Source organism: Crinia signifera, chromosome 2, assembly GCF_055691185.1.
Source record: "Crinia signifera chromosome 2, ASM5569118v1, whole genome shotgun sequence".
Taxonomy (NCBI): Eukaryota; Metazoa; Chordata; class Amphibia; order Anura; family Myobatrachidae; genus Crinia; species Crinia signifera.
In genome coordinates this window covers 389,268,333-389,290,824 of record NC_139218.1, presented here as the reverse complement: position 1 = coordinate 389,290,824, position 22,492 = coordinate 389,268,333, and the positions used below count along the sequence as shown (strand labels likewise).

The 22,492-nt window shown below is 44.7% G+C and overlaps 1 protein-coding gene across 2 annotated transcripts; it reads left to right on the top strand.

Moving 5' to 3' along the window:
- Nucleotides 1-954: 954 nt before the first annotated feature.
- On the top strand, nucleotides 955-21,441 carry PCF11 (PCF11 cleavage and polyadenylation factor subunit). 2 transcript variants are annotated; one of them, XM_083170320.1, is made up of 16 exons: nucleotides 955-1,340; nucleotides 4,162-4,287; nucleotides 5,488-5,673; nucleotides 5,858-6,055; nucleotides 8,292-9,379; nucleotides 9,484-9,667; nucleotides 9,801-10,251; nucleotides 10,352-12,096; nucleotides 12,808-12,910; nucleotides 13,732-13,842; nucleotides 14,620-14,764; nucleotides 15,489-15,672; nucleotides 17,499-17,654; nucleotides 17,745-17,837; nucleotides 19,427-19,462; nucleotides 20,973-21,441. In XM_083170320.1, the coding sequence occupies exons 1-16, from the start codon at nucleotides 1,173-1,175 to the stop codon at nucleotides 21,186-21,188; spliced, it is 5,190 nt and encodes a 1,729-aa protein (XP_083026446.1). In that variant the 5' UTR covers nucleotides 955-1,172; the 3' UTR covers nucleotides 21,189-21,441. The 2 variants fall into 2 exon arrangements, with proteins under 2 accessions (XP_083026446.1, XP_083026445.1); XM_083170319.1 differs by having other exon boundaries at nucleotides 12,808-12,912; nucleotides 13,728-13,842.
- Nucleotides 21,442-22,492: the final 1,051 nt, after the last annotated feature.

Sequence of the window (22,492 nt, the reverse complement as noted above, 5' to 3'; positions counted from 1 at the left end):
TCGATTCCCACTGGGCGCTGTGTGGAGTTTGTATGTTTTCCCCGTGCATGGTGAGAATCGAACCCGTGACCTCAGCGCTGTGAGGCAGTAATGCTAGAAGTATTTTCCATTAATGTTACGGATCTTTAACCCCTTGAGTGCCAACATCTCTGTGAGAGATGCGCAAAATATCCGCTAAAAATGCCGCCGTCGCTCACATTTGTTATATAAATTCAACTAAAAAAGTGTAAAAAAAATATATATATATATTTCGTATATAAGGTAACATTACAGGTCATTATGATGAATACAAATGTTTGCAATTTTTAAACCTATCTTTAAAAAATACACTTGGCACTCAAAGGGTTAATAATATAACTTGGCATCTGCCCCTCCCCAAATCCATGTGTAACATGTACTATTATAAAATATAATGGGCATTTAAGCCTCTGAGGTGATGTCATACACGCCATATATCCGCAAGGGCACAGCCCACAAACTGCTGTCATGTTGCAATAACACAGCAGCATAGAACTGGGAGAACCAGAGTAGCACGTAGTAAAACACAATGGTGTGCGTGTGTGAGAAGCTGCTTCTTCCACCCACACACACACACAATCATACTATATTACATTGCACACTGCTTGGCTCACTGATGGGTAACAACATCGATGGTTTCCCATATATTAGGCGGTTAACATCGGTGGCCGCTCACGGCTTCTCCACCGATGGTACCATCGGTAGTGAGCCCACCGATGGCCATCCCTACGCAGCCTGGGTGACACCACGGTTGCTAGGTAAAGTAGACGGCCATAGCAACCAATCAGCGACCTCTCAGCCGACCAGGGATGACGTAAGGAGAGTGGGCGGCAACAGCGGCCTCACCTTCCCGCCCACCCGCTTGCGCAACAGCCGCCTCCCGGCCAATCGGGGGCCGTGGCGCGCCCCACGTGACGGGCCGCCGTGTTTTCTCCCTTATGGTGACCGTTCCCCCTCAGTCGCCATTTTGTCGGGGAGAATTTGCAGAGCGAGCAGCGCCGCAGTGCCCTCACCCCGTACCAGCCGGCCCGTCCTGCTCTCAGACGATGCTGGGTGCGGGGCCCAGGGCGTCCTCAGCCGGCCTCCGATAAGTCACGCACACGGCCGAGCCCGCTCCCCCACCGCCCTTCGCCGCAGCAGCCTGACAAGACAAGATGTCGGGGGTCGAAGCCCGTGAGGACGCGTGCCGGGACTACCAGTCGTCCCTGGAGGACCTGACGTTCAACAGCAAGCCCCACATCAACATGCTGACCATCCTGGCCGAGGAGAACGTGCAGTTCGCCAGGGATATCGTCACTCTTATCGAAGCTCAGATCGCCAAGGTTTTTATGACAAAAGAATTTTCTTTTATTTTCTCTAAACGACCCCAACCCCTCCCCTACATCACCCGCCTGCCCCCACTCACCCTCGGGTCACCCAGTAGGCACCACACCACCCTTCCAGCCCGTTGCCATGCTATCCAAGATGGCGCCGGCGCCGTCCTCAGTCCCAGTTCCCATACCCACCCTGGTACACCGGGTATATATCCCGCACAGTGGTGGTAGCCGATGCCCCCCCCCCCCCCCCGTGCCCATGGGAAGCTGCGTGTTCATCGCAAGATGGCGTCTGGTAGGGAGTCTCCCCGGCCCTAGGGTTCCTGTCTGCCCCCCACCCTGTACAAGGGTATTGCCCGTTAGAATGGGGTGTTTGTGGCCTGTGCCATAACTTCCCTTCCCATTATGGTGTTACCCAGCAACTGGATGTCATGGATATAGGACACCTCTGTCCTATATATGTTATAGTATTATGGGGTGCCCAGATGTTACTTTTAACGGGGGGGGGGGGGGTCATGATTATACCCTCGCACCATGATGTCCTCGCACCATGATTGCATGTAATTGCTAACCCTCCTTCTCTTGCCCGGTCATTAAATACCCAGTCCTGGTTTAGAACTGGACCACTCCCCACAACAAGGGCTGGCATGGTTTGATACCTGTTCCCTCTGTTTATATGGTATAGAGATTCCCTAGAATTGATTCCTCACCCCTGGCGGTGTCATGGTTACATAACTTGTCCCCTGGAGCTTATTTCCCCACCTGATCCCTTTATAGGCCTGTCAAATTAAATACATGTTCCATCTGTATGTGTGAGGATGTAAGTCCACGCACCTACTCCCCAAGTGCTGGCATGGTTAGATACCTGCTCCCTATGTTATGTTAAAGGGGTCCCTGGGTCCAACAGGCACCCTTTTCCTGGGCATGTCGTGCATGGGTAGATCCCTAATCCCTCTAAATTGCTATATTTTTTTTATTGGTGACGGGGTCCCCCCACCCCCCAAAAAAATATTACACTTCCCCCTGTGTCGTCCCCCCCCCCCATGGGTAAATCATGGTTCCTTCCCCACTCCCTACACATTTACCTTTCAACCTGTCCTACTTATATACAATATAGGGGTCAGATTAAAATGTACTTGTCTAGCTCTATATTTGATCTCGTTAAAGGTCTATCTTTGGAAAGCAATGCATTCTCTATATATAACCCCTTCCTTGGCATGCCCTCCTGGCGCTGAGACCCTCTAGTTGTTAATGCTTTTACCCGCTGTACTTTGTATCCACATTAAAGCCATCCTGTGGTAGCCGAGCCGCCACGTGTGACCTCCCACATGCTCTGACCACGTTGTTTGCACCACTGTCTTCTGAGTTCTTAGTACATCTTCTATATATATTTAATAAATTGCTTTACAATGTGTGACTGGTTATGCTGCAATCTGTAAATAAAATGTATAAAATATGTATTTGTCTTTTTATTTCCCATTGTTATGTTTGGTATGTGTTTTGCCCACAAGGTGAAACAAATCTCGTTGGGAATTGAAACGTTTACGGTTGGGGATTTCTCTGTACAGTTTGCTGAATAGGATGTAACTGTTTCAGTCTGGGAGTTTCATTTCTTTTGTCATGGTCAATAAAGTTGGTTTACATATTAGATCTAGTGTTCTACATGATCAGGGTTCATTTGCATACAGTGAATTGCATATACGAAATGAAGAACATTTTTTAACCTTACATCATAGGGGTAACATTCTAGTTGTACTGCATTGTGGTTGCACATACACACAGTTAATCCATTTGGTGGTACAAGTTACTTGCACATTATTAGTATCCTCACACAGCTAGATAAACGTAATGTTTGGCAGAGGGTGTCCGAACTTGCATTCGGTTCAGTAGGAGTTAAGTTACGTAACCATATGACGTCTGTGTTGTCACATGCATTACCTGCTCCACGAGTCTTTAAAAAGTGTTCAATACACAGAGGGATCATGCTCGCTGATTAACATTGATAAACCTAGTTCATTCCAGCTATACTAAGTTTGCATTGTACATTAATTTTTACTTTATTCTGCTTTAAATGGATTGTCGGTGAAGGGTTCCAGTAACACATGACAGATAAAAGTAAAATAAAATAAGCAAAGCAATTTAATACTTTTCTACGAACTTAATTGTGATCCGTACAGCTTAAAGGCAAACTGTTTCATGCGTTCTCCTTGGGCGTGTGGGGGACACTGTCACATTGAAGGTGACTAATGCAGAGGAACAGGTGACAGGTGCTGGGGAGGAGGTCATATAATGCTTTGCTCAGAGTATATTTAAACAGGTGAAAGATTTCACAAATTAACTTCCAGCCACAATGGACGAACACATGTCGCTGTGCACATCTGGGCAGTAATCGGAAAGACGTGGAGTTTCACTGCCTTTACCCAATGTGTGGCCAGCCGCTGCCAGATGGGGGCAAATGTCTGTAAACGCATCCAGCACGGAGAAATGCTTCCTCTCGCTATGTGATCCCGGAGGCCATGGAAAGGATGCCGATTGCTTGTTGAAAAATATAAATTGTCTACAGATTTAAAACTCCCTCAAAATTGAAATATTAATAAAAAAAAAAAAGTTGGAAACAAGTTGCTATAACAAAATAATGGTAACGCTACAAAAAAAAAAATACCTGGTTTTAACTTAAAACAGAAGGTCAAAAAATATTTACAGCTGCAGTACACTCCACTCTTATCTAAGGCCCATTAATAGCCTTTTGTCTGGGTTTGTATACACATCGGTTTCAGTAATGGGTTGATGGTTTTTGTCCTATTAAACTTATCAGTTTTCTTTTATTTAGGCGCCTAGCACAGAGAAGCTTCCGGTCATGTACCTCATGGATTCCATTGTTAAAAATGTCGGAAGGGACTATCTCGCAGCGTTTGCTAAAAACATAGTTGCCACGTTTATAATTGTGTTTGAAAAGGTATAGATTCATAATTCTTGGTTATGTGATTCATAATTATTTTTTCATGTTCACTCTAGTTGAGGTTCGTCTTGTAATAACTGGGGCAGGTTTCGTCTTAAGGTGCGTACACACTGGACGTTTCGCAACGATATCCGGTCCCTGCTCTTTACAATGCAGTAGTCTTGTCAAATTGAACAGCATGCACAGATGAATTGGGTGGTCGGTAACAACTGTGTACGTTTGGTGTGTAGGCACCTTTAGACTTGTGGCTGGCTCTGTAGTCCTTAAACCATATAAAATGCATGGTAGCCACACCCTTCTGTTAATTGAGAAAGCTGGTGCCTGTTTTAAAAGATTATCAGCGTAAAAGCACTGTTTATTGCATCTGCCAGTACATTCTACCCCTGTTACATCCTAGTTGTGTGGGTACTTATGTTAGTTGGGCGCCCACTATAGTTAGTACGGTCATACCTCCACTATCCTTGTCGGCCCTGCGGAAAACTAAGCAAATAGCTTAGTGGGCGCCCAACTAACATATAAGTACCCTTGTGGTTTCTCCTGTAGGTGTATATACACGGAAAGATTTGATGTAAGATGTGGCCGTTTCCGATCAATAGGAATGACAAATCGTTCTGTGTATCGTTCACGATGCGCGTATCCGCCGATCGTTAAGATTTGTCTATGATCTTTTATGCATGCAGGAAGATAAGACAAAGCTTTTGTGAAGTGTTTCAAATTGTCTCGCCTATACACAAAATGAACGATTTGTAACAATCGGTAACGATGTCGGATCGTTTCCTCCATCGTTCCGTGTGTATGCACCTTAAGTCTCATGTTTGGTCAATGCAGTGGAGAGTTGCAATTTTAATAATACAGAGAGTTATATTTAGGGGTTCCATAGCTACAGTAATAGCCCCCCCATGCTTAGTATAACTTTGGGTAGATTTTTAAATGGGTTTTGTTCCGTTTTGGTGATGTATGAAGAATGTAAAATGTTTGCAATCAGACTGGGGATGTTTAATTAGGTCACTCATTATTGATCAGTCATATCTGCATATATTGATTCCCTTTTTTCAGTTTGTTGTATATGGAGTTTGCATAATAGGTCATTACAGTAAAACAGCAGTACACAATCTAGTATGAATGAACATGTCCATATTCATATGCTCAGTACAGTAATGGGAACTGTCCAAACAAGAAACTGTTCTTTGCTTCCAGGTGGATGAGAATACAAGGAAAAGTTTGTATAAATTACGTTCGACATGGGACGAACTTTTCCCTCCAAAGAAACTATATGCACTTGATGTAAGGGTCAAGCAAGTAGACCCAGCCTGGCCCGTCAAACCTTTACCCCCTAATGTGAATACCGCTAGCATCCATGTGAATCCTAAATTCCTAAATAAAGTGAGTACTTTGGATGTATAATGCCCTGTGGTTTATGTGCTCTGCCCTCCTGGTGGGGGAAGTATGAGCTGATCTTCATTTTATTGACATCATTGTGTTGGGTGTTTTTTTTTTTTTTTAACCCCTTAAACCAAAAAAATACCCCTCTTATCAGTGTATTTTTTTTGTTTTACCCACTTAATAGCCGGATGAGGCTCCTGTAACTCCCGTTCCGGTGCCAAAACCTGTTCCTCGCGCACCACCTGTTCCTGCTGAGGTACCGAAGCCCCTGGTGTCACAGGAGCAGATGATAAGGCAGCAATTGCTGGTGAAGCAAAAACAGTTATTGGAGCTTCAGCAAAAGAAGCTTGAGTTGGAATTGGAGCAAACAAAGGCGCAGCTGGTAAGTCTAAAGGGCCCCATACACTTGTGAGATTTTGTAAGATTTCATCCAATTTGAGTCAATTTATCTGACAAGATCTGAAGTGCCGTCTGACAAAATCTTATGTGCCTGATGTGTAGGACACAATCCTGTGCCATTGGGTATAACCAAGAGATTGGAAGAGATTGAACCTCCTGCACATAGGATAAATCTCAAGTCAATCAGGTTCAATTTGTTGAGACAATAAGTTGACAAAGTATAAGGGGGCCTTTACTTTCTGTGTCGCCTGATTTCATGTCTGTAGCCTAATGTCAAATATCCATTTAGAGATTGTTTGTAAAGTGCCCCTCAGTAGGTGTACTGATAATGTGCAGTGCCTCCGGGCAAAAATGTCCTTACCATATGTAATCCATTGTTAACAGAAATTGTGAGGTGAGGGGGTGCAGCAGTTTTTGCACCTGGAAATGAATGGATCAGGCGATAGTGTTTTTGGGGTGTCTTGACGCTTTAAGCAAAAGACAATTGAATGTCTACACACTTTATACTGGAATCACATATATGTAAGCTTGAATCCTGTTAGGGGGCGCTGCTAATTTGGAATATAAAGGCTTGTCTTTGCAGATTTTTGCATAGAATAGCATGAAAATGCCGTTGTTTAGTGTGTTTTACCTTATTTACATGAACCGTAGCATCTGCTCTACGCCCAGGTAAGAAGAAAGAAAGATTATTACTGAATGATTCAGTGTAAAGACACTGGCCAGTGTCTCTGCCTTCTCTTAGAGAGATGACCAGATGACTTATTTTGTGGCCTAGTCACCAGACTATACTCTAGAGCAGGGCTGGGCAACACCGGCCCTCCAGATGTTAGTGAACTACACATCCCAGGATGCTTTGCATTAGTTTTGCTATGTGGCCATGCTGAAACTGATGCAAGGCATGCTGGGATGTGTAGTTAATCAACATCTGGAGGGCCGGTGTTGCCCAGCCCTGCTCTAGAGCTTGAGGCAATGCGAGAGTCTCGGGGGGAGTAACTGACTCCTGCACGGAGGAGTTTGTCAGGCTTAGCGGGTGTCCACCATGGCTAGACCTTAGTTGTCATGATGACCTTTATACAATACAGGCAGAGAACGAGCTCCAGCCTGTATTTGATGCCTCCTCAGTCACTGCGCCTTTGCAACATTCTGGTGAAATCGATAGATATATGTGTACACTGAATAATATATGCTAAGCTCCAGGTTAAAGCTTTGCTACATGTTCTGTAAGATGATCCAATAGCTCTTTGGGAGCTGTGTTTCTGCTTTACAACCTCCTCCTATAATTTTCCATAGCAACAAATTTTTCTACCAATCCCTTCTACAAGGGTGGTATTGGCATTGGTGGCTTTTCACGCAGCTCTCCATATTCCACGATGGCAGGGTGGTCTAGTGTAGCAAGCTGCCCTTTCTGTAACTCAAGGACAGAATAGCTTTTCTGGAGAAGTGTTCAGCCCCTTGGTCAGCCCACATTGTTGCCGATTTTATTGTTAATGATATGGTCTGCAGCCTTAGGTGTACGAATTGAGTATAACTGTGCGCTGGAGTGCCAATCATTAACAATATTGATCGTACACACGATTAATAAAAAAATATTTAATCTGGTGGTGTAAGTGATAATAGTTATGCCCCATACAAATGGGGCAACTGTGCCTCCATGCTGAACATTTCTTCTTGGCACAGATAGGTTGGCACACAGCGATGCACCATTGCTGTGTGCCTAGAGATCTGGCATGGCCAGTGTTCTCTGGTGAGAGAACACTGGTGATTTACTAGATTTTATACTGCATGCAGTATAAATCTAGCCCGGTGATGTTGCCAAGCATTGCAGTCACTGGGGTGCCAACACACTGAGCGAACCGACCTTAATACACCTATACCCAGTACTTATTTTTTGGGTTCTGCTTTCTGGCTGTCAGTATTATGGCCGTGGCCCTGCAAAAGGTTTGATTTAGCATCTAAGCAACCTTTCCCAGATGGATTTCAGTTACATAAATGGGGGATGTATTGTATGCGCTAACAGGTGGGGCAGCAGCCTGGAATACGGCCTAGACATTCACCAGATTTTACCATTTCAGTGGGTGGTTTTAGCATAAAATCTTGTGATAATGATTCTGTCGCTTTTAAGATCATTTAATTTTGTAAACGGCCAATTTGTAACACTGCGTCCTTTATTGGCGTGCTTTCATTGTCTTTTTTTTTTTTTTTTTTTTTTTTTTTTTTAGGCCAACAGTATTTCATCTTCAGTTCCTGCCAAGCCTCATGTTGCCCTAGAGATCCCACATGCGCCTGCTAAGGCTTTGCAGCCTACTTCTACACATCCAGATAAGAATAGGACGTCGACACCCTCTCAGCATCATGACAAGCCACAAGTGCCAACCAGAGACCCTCGACTTAACAGGGGGGCTCCACATTCAACGCATTCTAAAGACCAGTCTCATAAAAAAGATCTCAAGAACAGCACTTCTATTGCACCAGACACTAAGCCTTCGAAACCTGCACCAAACGACCGAGTAAGCTCTTCAGCAAAACCAGAGAAGGCAAAGTCAAGTGAGAGAACGCAGAAAAAAGAATCCCTACACACAGAGCTTAAATCAAAGTCTCCCTCACCCCTGAAAGCAAAACTACCAAAGGACATTAAGTCCCAAGGTGCTGATAGCACAAGAGATACAGATCTACGTGGAAGGGATCCAAGGTTACGTAAACACCTCCGTGATAAAACAGATGACAAACCAGAGGAAATAAAAGAGAAACGAAAAAGTACAGAGAAAAGGGAGGATCACAAATCCACCGAACATCGACCGTCAGCAAACAGAAATAAGCTGGCTAACGGAGTTGTGCTGAAAACGGACTCTGGCCTGAACGATGGTGATAAACCGGTTGCTAAACTGGGCAGAATCCCTAATCGGAAGCGTTCACGCTCTCGCTCTCCGACAAAGTCTCGATCACCAGTACATTCGCCCAAGAGGAGAGAGAGACGGTCATCGCCAAAGAGAAGGCAGAGAAGCTTGTCTCCCATTCCTACTCTTCCACCTCCTCCTCTCATGAAAATAGCCAAGTTGCGTCCCCCTGGAGGTAAACCATCTCATGCAGGAGACTTTCCGGCAAGTACACGGGATGACCGGAGTAAGAGAAATCCTAAAACTGATGTCCGAGACAACAGGCGGCAAAAGAAAACCTCAGCAGAGAGACAGCAGGACCCAGCAACTCATGTTTCTGCCAAGACAGGTCTAGAACCGAAGGAAAATGTGGAGAACTGGCAAGGAACGAAGCCCAGCAAACGATGGCAACCTGGGTGGGAAGAAAACAAGAAGTAAGTGTGCAATGTCCACATGCTGTATTTGTTGTACCCTTAATTACTAAGACTTGTATCTCCCCTCAGTATGTTCCATGCTAATGAATATGCTTTTGTTGTAGCCTACAAAATGACCACCATCAAAGCACGAGGATCCCGCACCTAAGGCATCGGGACAGTTGGTCTAATAGCAAGGGCATCTTATCTCCTCGAACGCCAAAGCAACAGCAGTGGTTAAGCGTAGATGCCGACCTAAAAATCCCTAAAGAATTAACAAGTGCAAGAAAGGGAGAATTGCTTGAAAAGGTAAGCTTTAGGTTGGTATAAGGCTAAGAATGGATTTAAGGGGGTAGAACGTTTATATACAGTCCATAGGACCCCACCACTTAACCTCAATCCCACCACATGAATTTGAACATTTTTTTTTTCTTTTTTATAGGCCAATGAGCGCTTGACCTCTGGTGAAATCTCACAGGAAGAATTCCTCGTTGTGGCGCATCAAATTCGGCAACTCTTTCAGTATCAAGAAGAAAGGCAGCGGTGCAGCGTGTATGACAGTCCCACAGATGATGTCAAAGGTGGGCTGCAAAAGAAACCCCTTCTTTCCAATGCTGAATTGAATTACTACCAACATAAAGCCAAGCTGCGAAGAACGCAGGTTCAACATGGCTTCTTAGATAACGAGTTTTTGGATATGGACGATATGATTCTTGACTGTAGAGACATCGAGCATGATGGTAGAAGACCACGCAATTTATCTGAAAGTAGTGACGTGTTCTCAGATAGCGTCCGACGTTCTTCTCCGGTGTTAGGAGCACGATCTCACGAGGATGTCCTGGTCCAAGAAATTCACAGAAGACCAGATGATCTAAGAGATCTGTCTACACTTGGTAGGTTGAACCATACTATTTTGAAGCTTGCTGTGTTGCTCATGGTTTCTTGGCTTAGTTTAAATTAATGTCTCATTTTAATTTTTTTAACCCCTTAAAGGCTTAAGAGAAGAGCATGGACCCTCCTGCAACGAACGATATTCTCAAAAAAGATCCAGATACGATGATTCTGACCAGACCTCTTTTGTAGACAATACAGCACCATCAGGAAAAGAGAACTTACAACATGGTAGTTTGCTTGAGGAACACAGACCGCTGCTCGATGCCCCAACACACTTAGCTGGTAACCGAGCCGATGTCCCTGGTGGTAAGGTATTTGAAGAGTCCTCCAAAGTTCTGAATGTTAGAGAAAGTTCTCCTGCACAGCCATGCAGCCTTTTTGATGGTGCACAAGTCAATCAAGTTGGAGGTCAGCGCTTTGACAACTTAAAAGGACAGCCAGTGGATACCCATTTTGATGCTGGGGCTTGTAACTTGGCCGATGCCTCCAGGTTTGAAAATATGATTGGACAACCGGTCAATTTACAGAGTCATTCTATGCAGAGGTTTGAAGGAGTGCCAAATCAAATGATTACTAATCTGCCAATGAACAATCAAAGATTAGATGCTCCTCAAGTTCATCCTTTAGGTCCACAGAGGTTTGATGGTGCTCCTGGCCAACAGTTGGGTCCACCACACTTTGAGAGTGTGCAACAATTAGACCCTCAGAGGTTTGAAGGTAGTGGCCCGGGACCCAAAAGGTTTGATACTGGACTACAAAATTTTGATGGGCATCAAAGATTTGAAGGTGGAACAGGTCCACAAAGGTTTGAAGGATCTCAAAGATTTGACAGTGGCTTAGGGCCCCAAAGGTTTGAAGCACCGCAGAGGTTTGAAGGTAGTTCTGGATCTCAAAGATTTGAACCTCAAAGATTTGAAGGCTCACCTAGGCCACCGTTAATGCAACAAAGGTTTGAGGGCGGACAATGCGCACCCATTAGATTTGAACAACCGATGGGGCAGCAAATTAGATTTGATACTGTACAACCTATGGGCCCCATGAGGTTTGATGGACCGCACAATCCAAGGTTTGATGGGCCTCCTGCCCCAAGGTTTGAGGGTCCTCCCGGCCCAAGGTATGATGGACCTCCTGGCCCGAGGTTTAATGGTCCGCCTGGCCCAAGATTTGATGGACCACCTGGTCCAAGGTTTGACGGTCCTTTGGGCCCCCGATTTGATGCAAATCAACCTCCACGGTTTGATCATAGATCTAATACACAAACTTTAATGAGGTTTGATGGACCGATGGGGCAAGGAGGACCCAGATTTGAAAATGCACCAGTTAACAGATTTGAAAACCAAGCACCTAGCTTGCCCAGATTTGATGGTCTATCTGGACAGCCTACTCAGAGATTTGATGGCCCTCCTGGTCACCAGACCCCTCCAAGATTTGATTCACCAATGCAAATGCAGCCACGTTTTGACGGACCTATGCCACAAAGGTTTGATGGCCCCAATCAGCAGCCACGGTTTGAGATGCCTGTTGGGCACCAAGGACCACGATTTGATAATGTAAATCATCCACCCATTGGACAAAATGCTCCACCACCATTCCCACAAACTGGACCATTTGATCCTCAGAACATGTTTCCTGGACAACCACAAGGTATGCAATTCCAAAGGCCGGATCAAAGGTTTGACATGCCGCAAGGAGCAGGATTTTCAGGGCCTCCTGCTCCCGGAGTGCAGTGCTTTCCCAACCAACTTCCTAGGCAATCTGCACCTTATTTTGAAGATAAAAACCAACCAGGACCTACTTTTGGAAACTTCAACATGCCCGTTGGAAATATGCAGACAAACCCACCAGTAAGTGTTGTTGATTTTTTGTATGAAATTAATTAGTGTATTTAAAATAAGTTGGTGATTTAATTTTAATCATTGTTTGAAATAGACATTTTAAAGCTGGTGCATAATTTAATTAAGAAATGTGTTGACAAATATTTCTACATTTTTGCATCCAATCCTCTTTTCCGACCTTAAAATGTATTCTTCCACTATTTCATTGTGTACTTGGCTGCTGGAAACAGAAAGTTGACTACAAATCACTAACTGCACTCTTCAGCAATTGGTTGCTAAGTACAGCAATTACAGTGCTGCCTGCTCGCTGTCACAGTTCACAGGGTCAGTATTCAACTGACCCCTTAAACACACCATTTCCCCATCGCTAGGTTTTTGGAGCGAGGGGGGAAATGGAGTATGCGGACACTAAAACAGTGAGACTGGCAGCTAAATTCAGTAGGCTCCCAGCATTAGCCACAAGCCTCGCTGTTCTGGGGAAACCTCGCCGTCCTCTGACAGCGAGGATTTCCCCAGCGCGTTGAATAGGATTAGCAACCGGCGTGGGGTTTAACGGCGAGGATCGCTTGTTTTCCGTGATCCCGCCGTTTAAAACCCTCGCCGGCTGCATTGAATGTGGCCCTTTCACTTCAGGCTGAATACATGTTCCCATCATTGCAGCTTGCTTGTTTGTTTTGGCCGGGTTCTATTTTTGAAGCATTTTCTTTTCATCTTTTTCAGTACCTGTCTATTGGTGGCGTCTCCCAACCAGCTCCTTTTAATCAGGAATCATTATCCTCAGCACAAGTACCTAATACCGGAGTGTTTGTTCATCACCAACCAGGTGGGGGTTCTAAGTATTTCTATTTTAAAATCAGCGGAGGAGGCATTTCTTGTACATTTACGCCAATAGGACTTGAGGGGGACTATTTCTGATGTCTGCATGATTGTGCTGGTAACCGGCCCCAGTATAATGTGTTGCAATGTTTTGGTTTGGGCGCCAGATGTACTTTTAAATTAATTTGACAGATGTTATAAACTTGCAATCCTAAATGGTTGATGGGAGAGGAAAAGATTGGTGTTTTCGCTGGTCCATCAGCCAGTACATACCAGCGATAGGCTTGTAAGCCAATGGCCGATATATGTAAAGATAAGCTAAATCTGCGCAGTGTTCTGTGTGCATGGGCAATACACCGACCACACGTACACTCTGCACTTGCCAGTCGTGATTGATTGGGCAACTGGCTAGGTGCGTGTCTCAACTCATCGAGCAGTGTCTATGTAGTCCTATGGTATAACTCTGATAGTTTCTCCAACATCGGAATCCTGACTGTCAGGAGCCGGGCTGGTGTGACCGCATTCAAGCCCCTTGCAGGCTCACGCTTGCCGCCTATTCTATTTTTCCTCTATGGGGGTTGTGGCCCCCCCATGAGGGATAATAGCCCGCCTCCTGACCATCGGGATTCCGATGTCTGAGAAATGCCCGTCTGAATCCCGACTGCCTGTGAGTCATCCGGCACCCATCTATAGGTGTGTATCCAGCCTTAGTGCTGTGCCCACTGGACTTCAAATGGGAGGATCCTATGTGGAAGCTTTCTGTGTGCTGTAGCTATAGGAGAAATGCTTTTAATATGCGATAATTGTGGTGGTTTTGTTTTTGTCCAGCGTTTCCTAATCCTGAAAATCACTTGGGTCAGCTGGATGTAAATGAACTGTTCTCAAAGCTGCTCTCCACGGGAATTCTCAAAGTGTCACAGACGGAAGCCCCCTCCTCTAGTAAGTGTACAGAATCTTCCAATGTAATTATTCACTGTAAAATAAACTTTCTGCAGACACCAGACTAAGGGGGGGTTCAATCTTTCTCCATATTTCTGATTTATCTGAAATAAGGGGATTTCACTATTCAATCCCGGCCGTTTTAGCCAGGGATTCGCAGCTGCAGACTCTGCTATTTTGAAAAGCTGAATCTGCATTCATGGAACCGGACGAGGTATTTTCGAATTGGCAGCAGTTTTTGTGGTAAATGAAGTGGATTCGGAAATCCACATCCTTTCCAATCTATGTGTAAAAATGTTAACATTATGAAGGGTAAGTGACCCACGTGCTGGTTTCCTATCTCTCTCTTTGTTAGTTTACTAGGGTGTCACCGCGTTCTGTCCTGCAGGGGGGGGCACTCAAATAAATGTGATGTATAAAAGTGCTGGGAATGAGTGGCCAGAGCAATTCAATTAAAGGCCCTACTAGAGAACTTGTGCTCAAACTCTCCTAAGTACGAGAAGAAATCTGACTAATGACGCAACACAAGTTGCTGGGTTATCACCTGCACCATCAACAAAGCACTTGGAAATAAAGTTGGTGGGAAAATGCCATTTACCGCGACAACTTCATTCTGTAGGCATTGCATCCCCCAACTTAGTGCCCACTTCTGTACTATTTATGCTGCTTTGTCACGCCTCAACTCCTTTGTTCCAAATGCAATTCACCTATTGGCCAAGTCTTGTACAAAGTTTTGCCTCGCAAACATTGATTTTCATTTAAAACAATCTGTTACAGAATCAACCGAGAACTGTATAAAGCAGGAACCTGAGGAGGAGGAGGAAGAGGCGGAAGAGGAGGAGGAGGAAGAGGAAGAAGATGATCCCTCTCAGGATCAAGATGTTCCTGACGTAACTGGCTTTGCTATGGAAGTTCTGAAGCAGTGAGTATTACACCAACCATATCATTGTGTGTTTATATAGCTGCTTCAATTACAGACAATCTGTGCTAATAGATCTCATAACAAACACTGTGCACCCAGCAATTGCTAAATTAATTTCCCTATGTCCAGATTACGGTGTTCCTCTGTCTATACTAGTATCAGACCTGGGGTTGGCTATCCCTGTGGGTGTGTTGTGAATCGATAGACTGCTTTAGAAATGATGGCTCAGTGCACACTGTAGGCTATGGGTACACATTGAGGTTGCTATAGCCCAGCTGTTAGTCTTAAGGCCCATATACGCACTGGGCGACTTTGAGCTGAAAGTCGCTCAAAACAGCAGGTTTGAGCGGCTTTCAGCTCAAAGCCGCCCAGTGTGTATGGCCCGGCGATGAGCGCTGCTGCGCGCTCCCGCAACATCGCCAGGAAAGCCGCTCATCTGCTGAGCGGCTTTCAGGACGCCTTTGCATAGCGCTGCGCTATGCAACGCCCCCCTCTGTCGGCGCCGGGGGAAAACGGCTCAGTGTGTATACACTGAGCCGCTTTCCCCGCAGATTGTCCTCATCACTGTCCATATTCGCTGGGAATAGTCGCCCAGTGTGTATGGACCTTTAAGCTAATACTGCAGAGCCACAGGGAAGAGTGCGCACCACAATCACTTGTAGTGCTACATATAGGTGCGCTTTATTTTTCCTATGTCGGAATTAATGTGCATCTCTACTTGCAGGCGTTACGACAGTGTTATAACCCGGTTATACACTGGTATCCAGTGCTATTCATGTGGTATGAGGTTTACCAAATCCCAGACTGACGTATATGCTGACCACTTGGATTGGCATTATCGGCAAAACCGCACCGAAAAGGATGTCAGTAGAAAAATAACCCACCGAAGGTGGTACTATAGCTTGAGGGTAAGTCCTATTGTATGTTTTTGTTTTTAATGGAAGTGGATATATACAGGACAAAAGGTGCCCACACACTAGAAAGATCTGCGATCATAAGATGTGCGCATAAATTAGCCTTGATCTTTTGCCTGTCCTGGACAAATGATTTCAGGCAAGCGCACATCTTTACCAAAGATTTTTCTTAAGATCCCGTGTGCGTTCCTATGGATCTTTTGTTAAATCTTCTGATCTTTTGTGCAGCCTGTAAGATCAGAAGATTCCGCTAAAGATCCACGGGAGCGCGCATCGGACCAAAATCGGCCGATTTTCGACCGATTATCGGTAAACATTGGATGATATATCGGCCGATTTATCGAAAATCGTTCTAGTGTGTGGGCACCTTAAGGCCTACAGAATGATGATTTGTCATAAGGTGTTAATTTTAATTGTCAATCTCTTTTATATTGAACTTTACTCTTTCTACAAAGTTGTCAAACTTCTCATTCTATTGTATAGGACAGGAGTTTCTCAGTTAATGGTGTAAGTTTATATGTTGTATGTAACTGGGACATGATTGCTTGGTATTCAGATTCAGTGTCTTGAGTACACAAACTGTTTCATTTTTTTTTTTTTTTAAAGCCTTGTTTCATGCACAAATAAATATAATTGTTTCATATGTTTGATGTGCTTATAAATGCAGGAAACCGCTTTCAAATATAAAAATATTCCAAAATACGTAATAGAACAGGACAAGTACAGGGGAAATTGTTATTTTCTAAGATGGGCGTTCTATTGAAGATGGTATGTAGCCCATAGCAACCAAACCCATCTTCTAGAAGGTGCTAAATATGTAGAATCTGGTTGCTAAGGGCAACATCCCATCTTCAATAGAAACTCGCATCTTAAATTTACTACGAACGTCCACATTTTCTTATCGGTGTCAACCACCAACACTACTGTTGGAATTGTGCTTTTTATAATCTGGGACGGATTTGTGATTGTCTAGAACAGCGGTTCTCCACCTCGGTCCTCAAGGACCCCCAACAGTTCACGTTTTTGTCAGGTCTCCACACAGACTCACAGGTGAAATAAGTAGCTCCACCTGGGGTCTTTTAAAATGAGTAATGAGTGCACCTGTGCACCTGCCAGGTGACCTGGAAAACGTGCACTGTTGGGGTTACTTGGGGATGGAGGTTGAAAACCACTGCATTAGCTAAGACGCCTGGTTCGTCAGATCAGTCCAACATATCGGGCACATTGCCTAGTGTGTACCCACTGTGCCGCGGATTCTGCATGCTCCTGCAGGTTGTCATTATTCCCCTTCATTGGTTCTACATGGAGGGAATGTTACCGATGGCAGGGCAGCATGGACGGTGATGTCAGCATTACTGCCTGGTCATGGGTTCCATTCCCACCATGGCCCTAACTGTGTGGAGTTTGTATATTCTCCCCGTGCTTGCGTGAGTTTCCTCCCACAATCCATAAATATACTTGTAGGTTAATTGGCTCCCAACAAAATTAACCCTAGAATGTCTGTGTGCGTAAATGTGGTAGGGAATATAGATTGTAAGCTCCACTGGGGCAGGGACTGATGTGACTGGCCAGATATTCTCTGTACAACGCTGTGGAATATGTATGCGCTATATAAATGACTGATGTGGTCTGCGTTGTGTATGCAGTTGTTGGGTCCTATCGCTGCAAATGATTTTGATGATTATTATTCACTTCTAGTGTGTACCCTGTGCTGGTTTTACTACTAGGGGAAGTGGAGAGTTGCGGTAAAGGGCTAATACGCCACTAATATATAAAACGTTCTCTACCTTTTTATCTGATATCCAATTCTCCCCTTCCAGGATTGGATAGAATTTGAAGAGATCGCAGACTTGGAAGAAAGGGCTAAAAGTCAGTTCTTTGAGAGAGTTCATGAGGAGGTCATACTAAAAACTCAGGAGGCTGCTAAGGAGAAGGAATTTCAGAGTGTGCCGGCTGGTCCTGCCGGTGCTGATGAGGTACGGTAACTGCGGCCTATCATTACTCCACACACGCGATAATATCTGATTTTACCCAGTTTCCAAATCTGACTGTTCCTTCCCTTGCAGATCTGTGAGATATGCCAGGAACAGTTTGAACAGTATTGGGATGAGGAAGAGGAGGAATGGCACCTAAAGAACGCCATGCGTGTCAACGACAAGGTATGTGGCCGACATTCTAAGTGCTCTTAAGACACTTGGCTATAAGCACACTGGAAGGTACCTGAAGTGTCGCCCTTCTGTTAGTGGTGTCACAGCTAGTAGTCACCCTGTACTCTGGGGCTTTATCACTGCATCGTTTCCTTCACCTGTAATAGGAATAACTTTAGAATGAAGCGAAATACAGGTTGACCATTGATTTTCAGGCACCTTTGGTTCTAGCACTGTGCCGGATTATCTGGACTCATCTTGGACTCAGTAACAGCTGAGTCCAAGTTAAGTCTATGCTGGGAGCTGTGCACTGTCTCTCTGTCTGCAATTTCACACGAGTCATGAGCCCAGCCACTGACTTACTTCCTGTCTGCCGGCACACAGCACACACTGAGGGACAGAGACTCTGCAAGTCCCTGAGTGTGCTGTGAGCCGTGCACTGTCTCCCTGTGCCTGTAATTCCACACCACGAGTCATGAGCCCAGCCACTGACTTATTTCCTGTCTGCCAGCACACACTGAGGGACAGAGACTCTGCAACTCCCTGAAGGTGCCCAGACGCATCAATTTTACTGTGCTATGCGTTTTTGACTGTACAATGGTGCTATGCAATTTTTCTTCCAGCTTGCGATGCGCACTTGGATGCATGCGATGCGATGTGATGAACCCATGTTTGTAATGTATTGATGCGTCTGTGGGCACCTTGAGTGTGCTGTGAGCCCTGCACGGTCTCCCTGTGCCTGTAATATCATATGAGTAGTGACTCTAGAGCCGAGTCACTGTCTCAACACACCGAGTTGAGCCATGCGGTTCAACTCATTCCACTGAATCGTCTTGCCCATGACTAATTGCCAGCGATTGGAGTGTGCACCAGCGATAAATCTCCAGGTGCGCACTCCCGTTTTCAGCCCCTGAATGGTCGCTGTTTGGAGGAGCATGCTCCTCCGTCCAGCGACTTCCACTGCCACTTCTCCCGGCAGTGTAACATTTTCATCTGCGACCATCTTTGGTCGCAGATGAAAACGGGACACTGAGCAATATATTGTTAGTGACATCTTGCCCCGTGTGTTCGCACCTTTACTCTACCCCACGGACTATCTGCAGCCGATCTGATCTCTCCCATATTCTATAATGCACTCTAGCCTGATTTGGGCCGTATTGACCCCACTGTGCGCATCGGATAGGATCCTGCAAGCAAGTCAAACCTCTGATACACTGTATCCTATAGATTGTTAGCAGACAGACTACCTCTGTCGGTTTTATCGCTGTTTTCTAATTGTAAAGCGCAGTGGAATATGCTGCACTGTATAAGATCTAAATAAATGTGAAGGTGCCAGGCTGTTCAAAGGGGGTCAGATTGCACTGCTGCTATACATTGCCGCAGTATATAGCCAGCTTCACTTCCCCCTGGTACCTGATGTGTCTGGAATAAGAGGTGCCGGTGAATCAGTGGCCCAGCCTGTACAAAGGTGGTAATAGGGATTCTGTGGTCTCCTTTGTTCCACAGTACCTGTACAATGTAAAAGGTTTCTCCTGTTATGACACTGGTCACTGCTGGATTTCTTGTGTAGTTTTTAATCTATTTTCACCCGTGTTTTTCAGATTTACCATCCTTCATGCTATGAAGATTATAAAAATGTAAGTATCTTCTGTAGTGATCAGGTAATGCGCACTGTGTGTTCTGGTTGCGTAAGTAGTTACATTCGCAGTCATCTGGCCCTTTTTCTAGTTATGGGACATCGTAAGTCAGCAATTAATAATACTGGTGTTTCACCGAGTGTAACGCAACGTTGGTTACATTAACCAAGAATGTATTCTTCCCTTGTCCCATCCCTTTGCACGGTCTTCCTTTGTGTGTGTCTCCGCTCCTGTGGCCAGTCTCCAGCCAATCATTATGAAGTGTGGATGGCAGGTCGCTCTGCTGTGACACTCTGAGCAGGCTGCTGTATCACCCTCTCTTTATACTGATTCACTGGAGGCTGCTGCCGCCAATCAACATGAATACCTGCCGAGGCACTACTAGGGTTGGCCATCGGTGCAGTCGCCATTGATGATTGCCATCGATTAGTACCAACTTGTGTGATGGATAGCCATCGATAGTTTTAGGGGGGTACAGGGTTGTTGAGGGCAGTGTCCCGGCACTTTTGGAAAAAAAAACAAATCAAACATTGGTAATGCTGTGCTATCGATTTAGGGAAACCATTTGGTTCTCCCCCATCGATGGCCATAAACCGTCAATTTTTTTCGACTGGCATTCCGTAGGCACTACACCTCAAGAAAACAATTGCTGCTAAAGGAGAATTGAGTCCCACTAATCACAGATTAACCATCAGACATCAGAACCAATCCATCGGTTGGTTGCTCTGATTAAATTTCTTTCAATTGGCTTTTAAAAATGATGTGAAACTTGGCATATACAGAAGTTTCCTCATCTCGCCCAGAGGTCCTTCAACGTGGACCTGACTGCACCCCACAGATGGTTAAATCAAATTGGCTTGGGTGCTAATTAAGGGCCCAATTCAGACCTGATCGCTGCTGTTCAAATTCACACAGCGGCAGGCTATCGATACACTGCAACACCTGTTTTTTTATTTTGAAATCGCTTGTCATTCTCAAGGTGATTGACAGGAAGCAGATGGCTGGGGGTTAGTAAGGACAGTTTAGTGCGAGCGCTAACAAAAATGCCGGCCTGCCAGGAAAAACACAGGTGCCCCAAAGCTTTTATGGGAGGGTGTGCGACGTCTGCTTTAGACCGGATGTGCCCGTATTTGCCGCAGAGTAAGTCCCTGGCTACTCTGTCCCTGCCAAGTCAAAAAATTATTCCATGGCAAGCCTGACATTTTCGCTCAGCTGCGAATTCTGCGCTAAGTGGACACCGCCAATTCACTCAGCTGTGAGCAGGTCCGAATAACCTCCTCAGTCACTTGTGACCAAGCATTAATAAGCTTATAACATTGACCATTGGAATGCTTTGAGGGCTGCGTTTGAGAACCCCTGATCTAGCTTCAATCCATCGTGCAGCTCTGCTAAAGTCACGTGCCCCCTCCCACCATACCCATGAATGCATTTTGATGGGGCCGTGATCTTTTCCTCTCTATCGCTGCTGCCGTTTTAATCAATATTTTCTCTTTTTGCCTTTTTCTTACAGACATCCTCCTTTTTAGACACCACACCATCCCCTAGTAAAGCACTCCTAGAAAACCCGCTGAGTGCAATGTTAAACCTGGTTAAGGAGGAGGTGGTAAACCCTTCCGACACCGCTGTTAAAGTAAAGGAGGAGCCGACTGACTTTGCCGCCACATCTTGTGGCGAGAGCATTCCTTTGTTATCAGAGATCAAACCAGAGCCCAACGAACCTGTGTAACGTCACCGAAACATTGCTGCCGTAACAGTTAGCGTCTGCAAAGGCTAAGAACTGTCCCCGACCTGCGAACCTCCTGGGCAGGGCCCACGGTTGCAGCTGTTGTGGTTACTGAATACATTTTTGTATTTGAATTTTCTTACGCCTGCACAGTTTCATGTGTAAAAGCTTCTTGTAGATGCGTGCGGAGAAAGAGGTGTTGTAAAATAGATTTCACTTGACTGTAAATTATAAATAAAAATATTTTTGCTATACATGGAGTGTAATGTTTATGCACACCATTAAAAGGTTTAAAAAAAAATGTGCTTTACTTCCTTTGGTTGACATTGTAATTTTTTTGGAAAGTGTTTTTTTGTTTAACCAATCAGAATTCTGGACATTTCTTTTTTCCTATGCTTACATATTGGACTAGTGACTTGTGTTTGGATCGAACGTAGTTTTAATTTATAAATGCCTAAAAAAGGTAAGAGTCTATACAGGTAATGACTAAATTAAAAGATTAATAAAAAAGAAACAAAGAAGTCTGTGCTAAGAAGCAGCACAGTTACCCGGAGAAGAACTTTTACGTTGCGGATGTACATAGACAAAATGGCTTCTACTTTCAAGATACAGATTGAGTGATTTGCCAGTGATTTTCTTTTCCTCCCTCCTTTTCATTCTCAGTGTTCGACATTTAGATGCAAAGTATGAAAAGATGTTGCGATTAATTAATAACTAATAAATACATTAAATAAAGAAAAACCTGTCGAGTCGTTTTATTCTTGAATGGCTTTTTGATTTTTTTTCTGCGAGTGGCTGAGTGAGAAATGTGTTGAATGCAGAACACTTGGCCTGATGCAGAATTCTTTCTCAAATGGACAAAACAATGCTGCACTGCAGGTGGTGCAGATGTAACTGGTGCAGAGAGAGTTACATTTGGACGGGGTGTGCTGAAACTGAAATCTAAATTGCAATGTAACCATAATGCAGCCAGTATTTACCCTGCACATAAACACTAGAACTCCTCCAGACTCTTTGCCAGGGTTTAGCTGGTTTACACCAAACAAAAGCAAATAATATGTTGTGACTACAGGTACAATACAGACTACTGTAAGGGAATCCCTGGTGGTGTTCCATGTTCTTGTTGCTTGTGGTCTTTATCTAAGTGAGCTGAACCAATGCAGCAAACACACAACAGAGAGAGTCTTTATAAATAAACAATATTAAGTGATTCAGATAAGAGGTGCTAAGTCTGCCTAGCATCAAGCTTCTCCACCAACATTCGTTCATCCTAATGTATTTCTCATTACTGAACAACTTCTGACTGC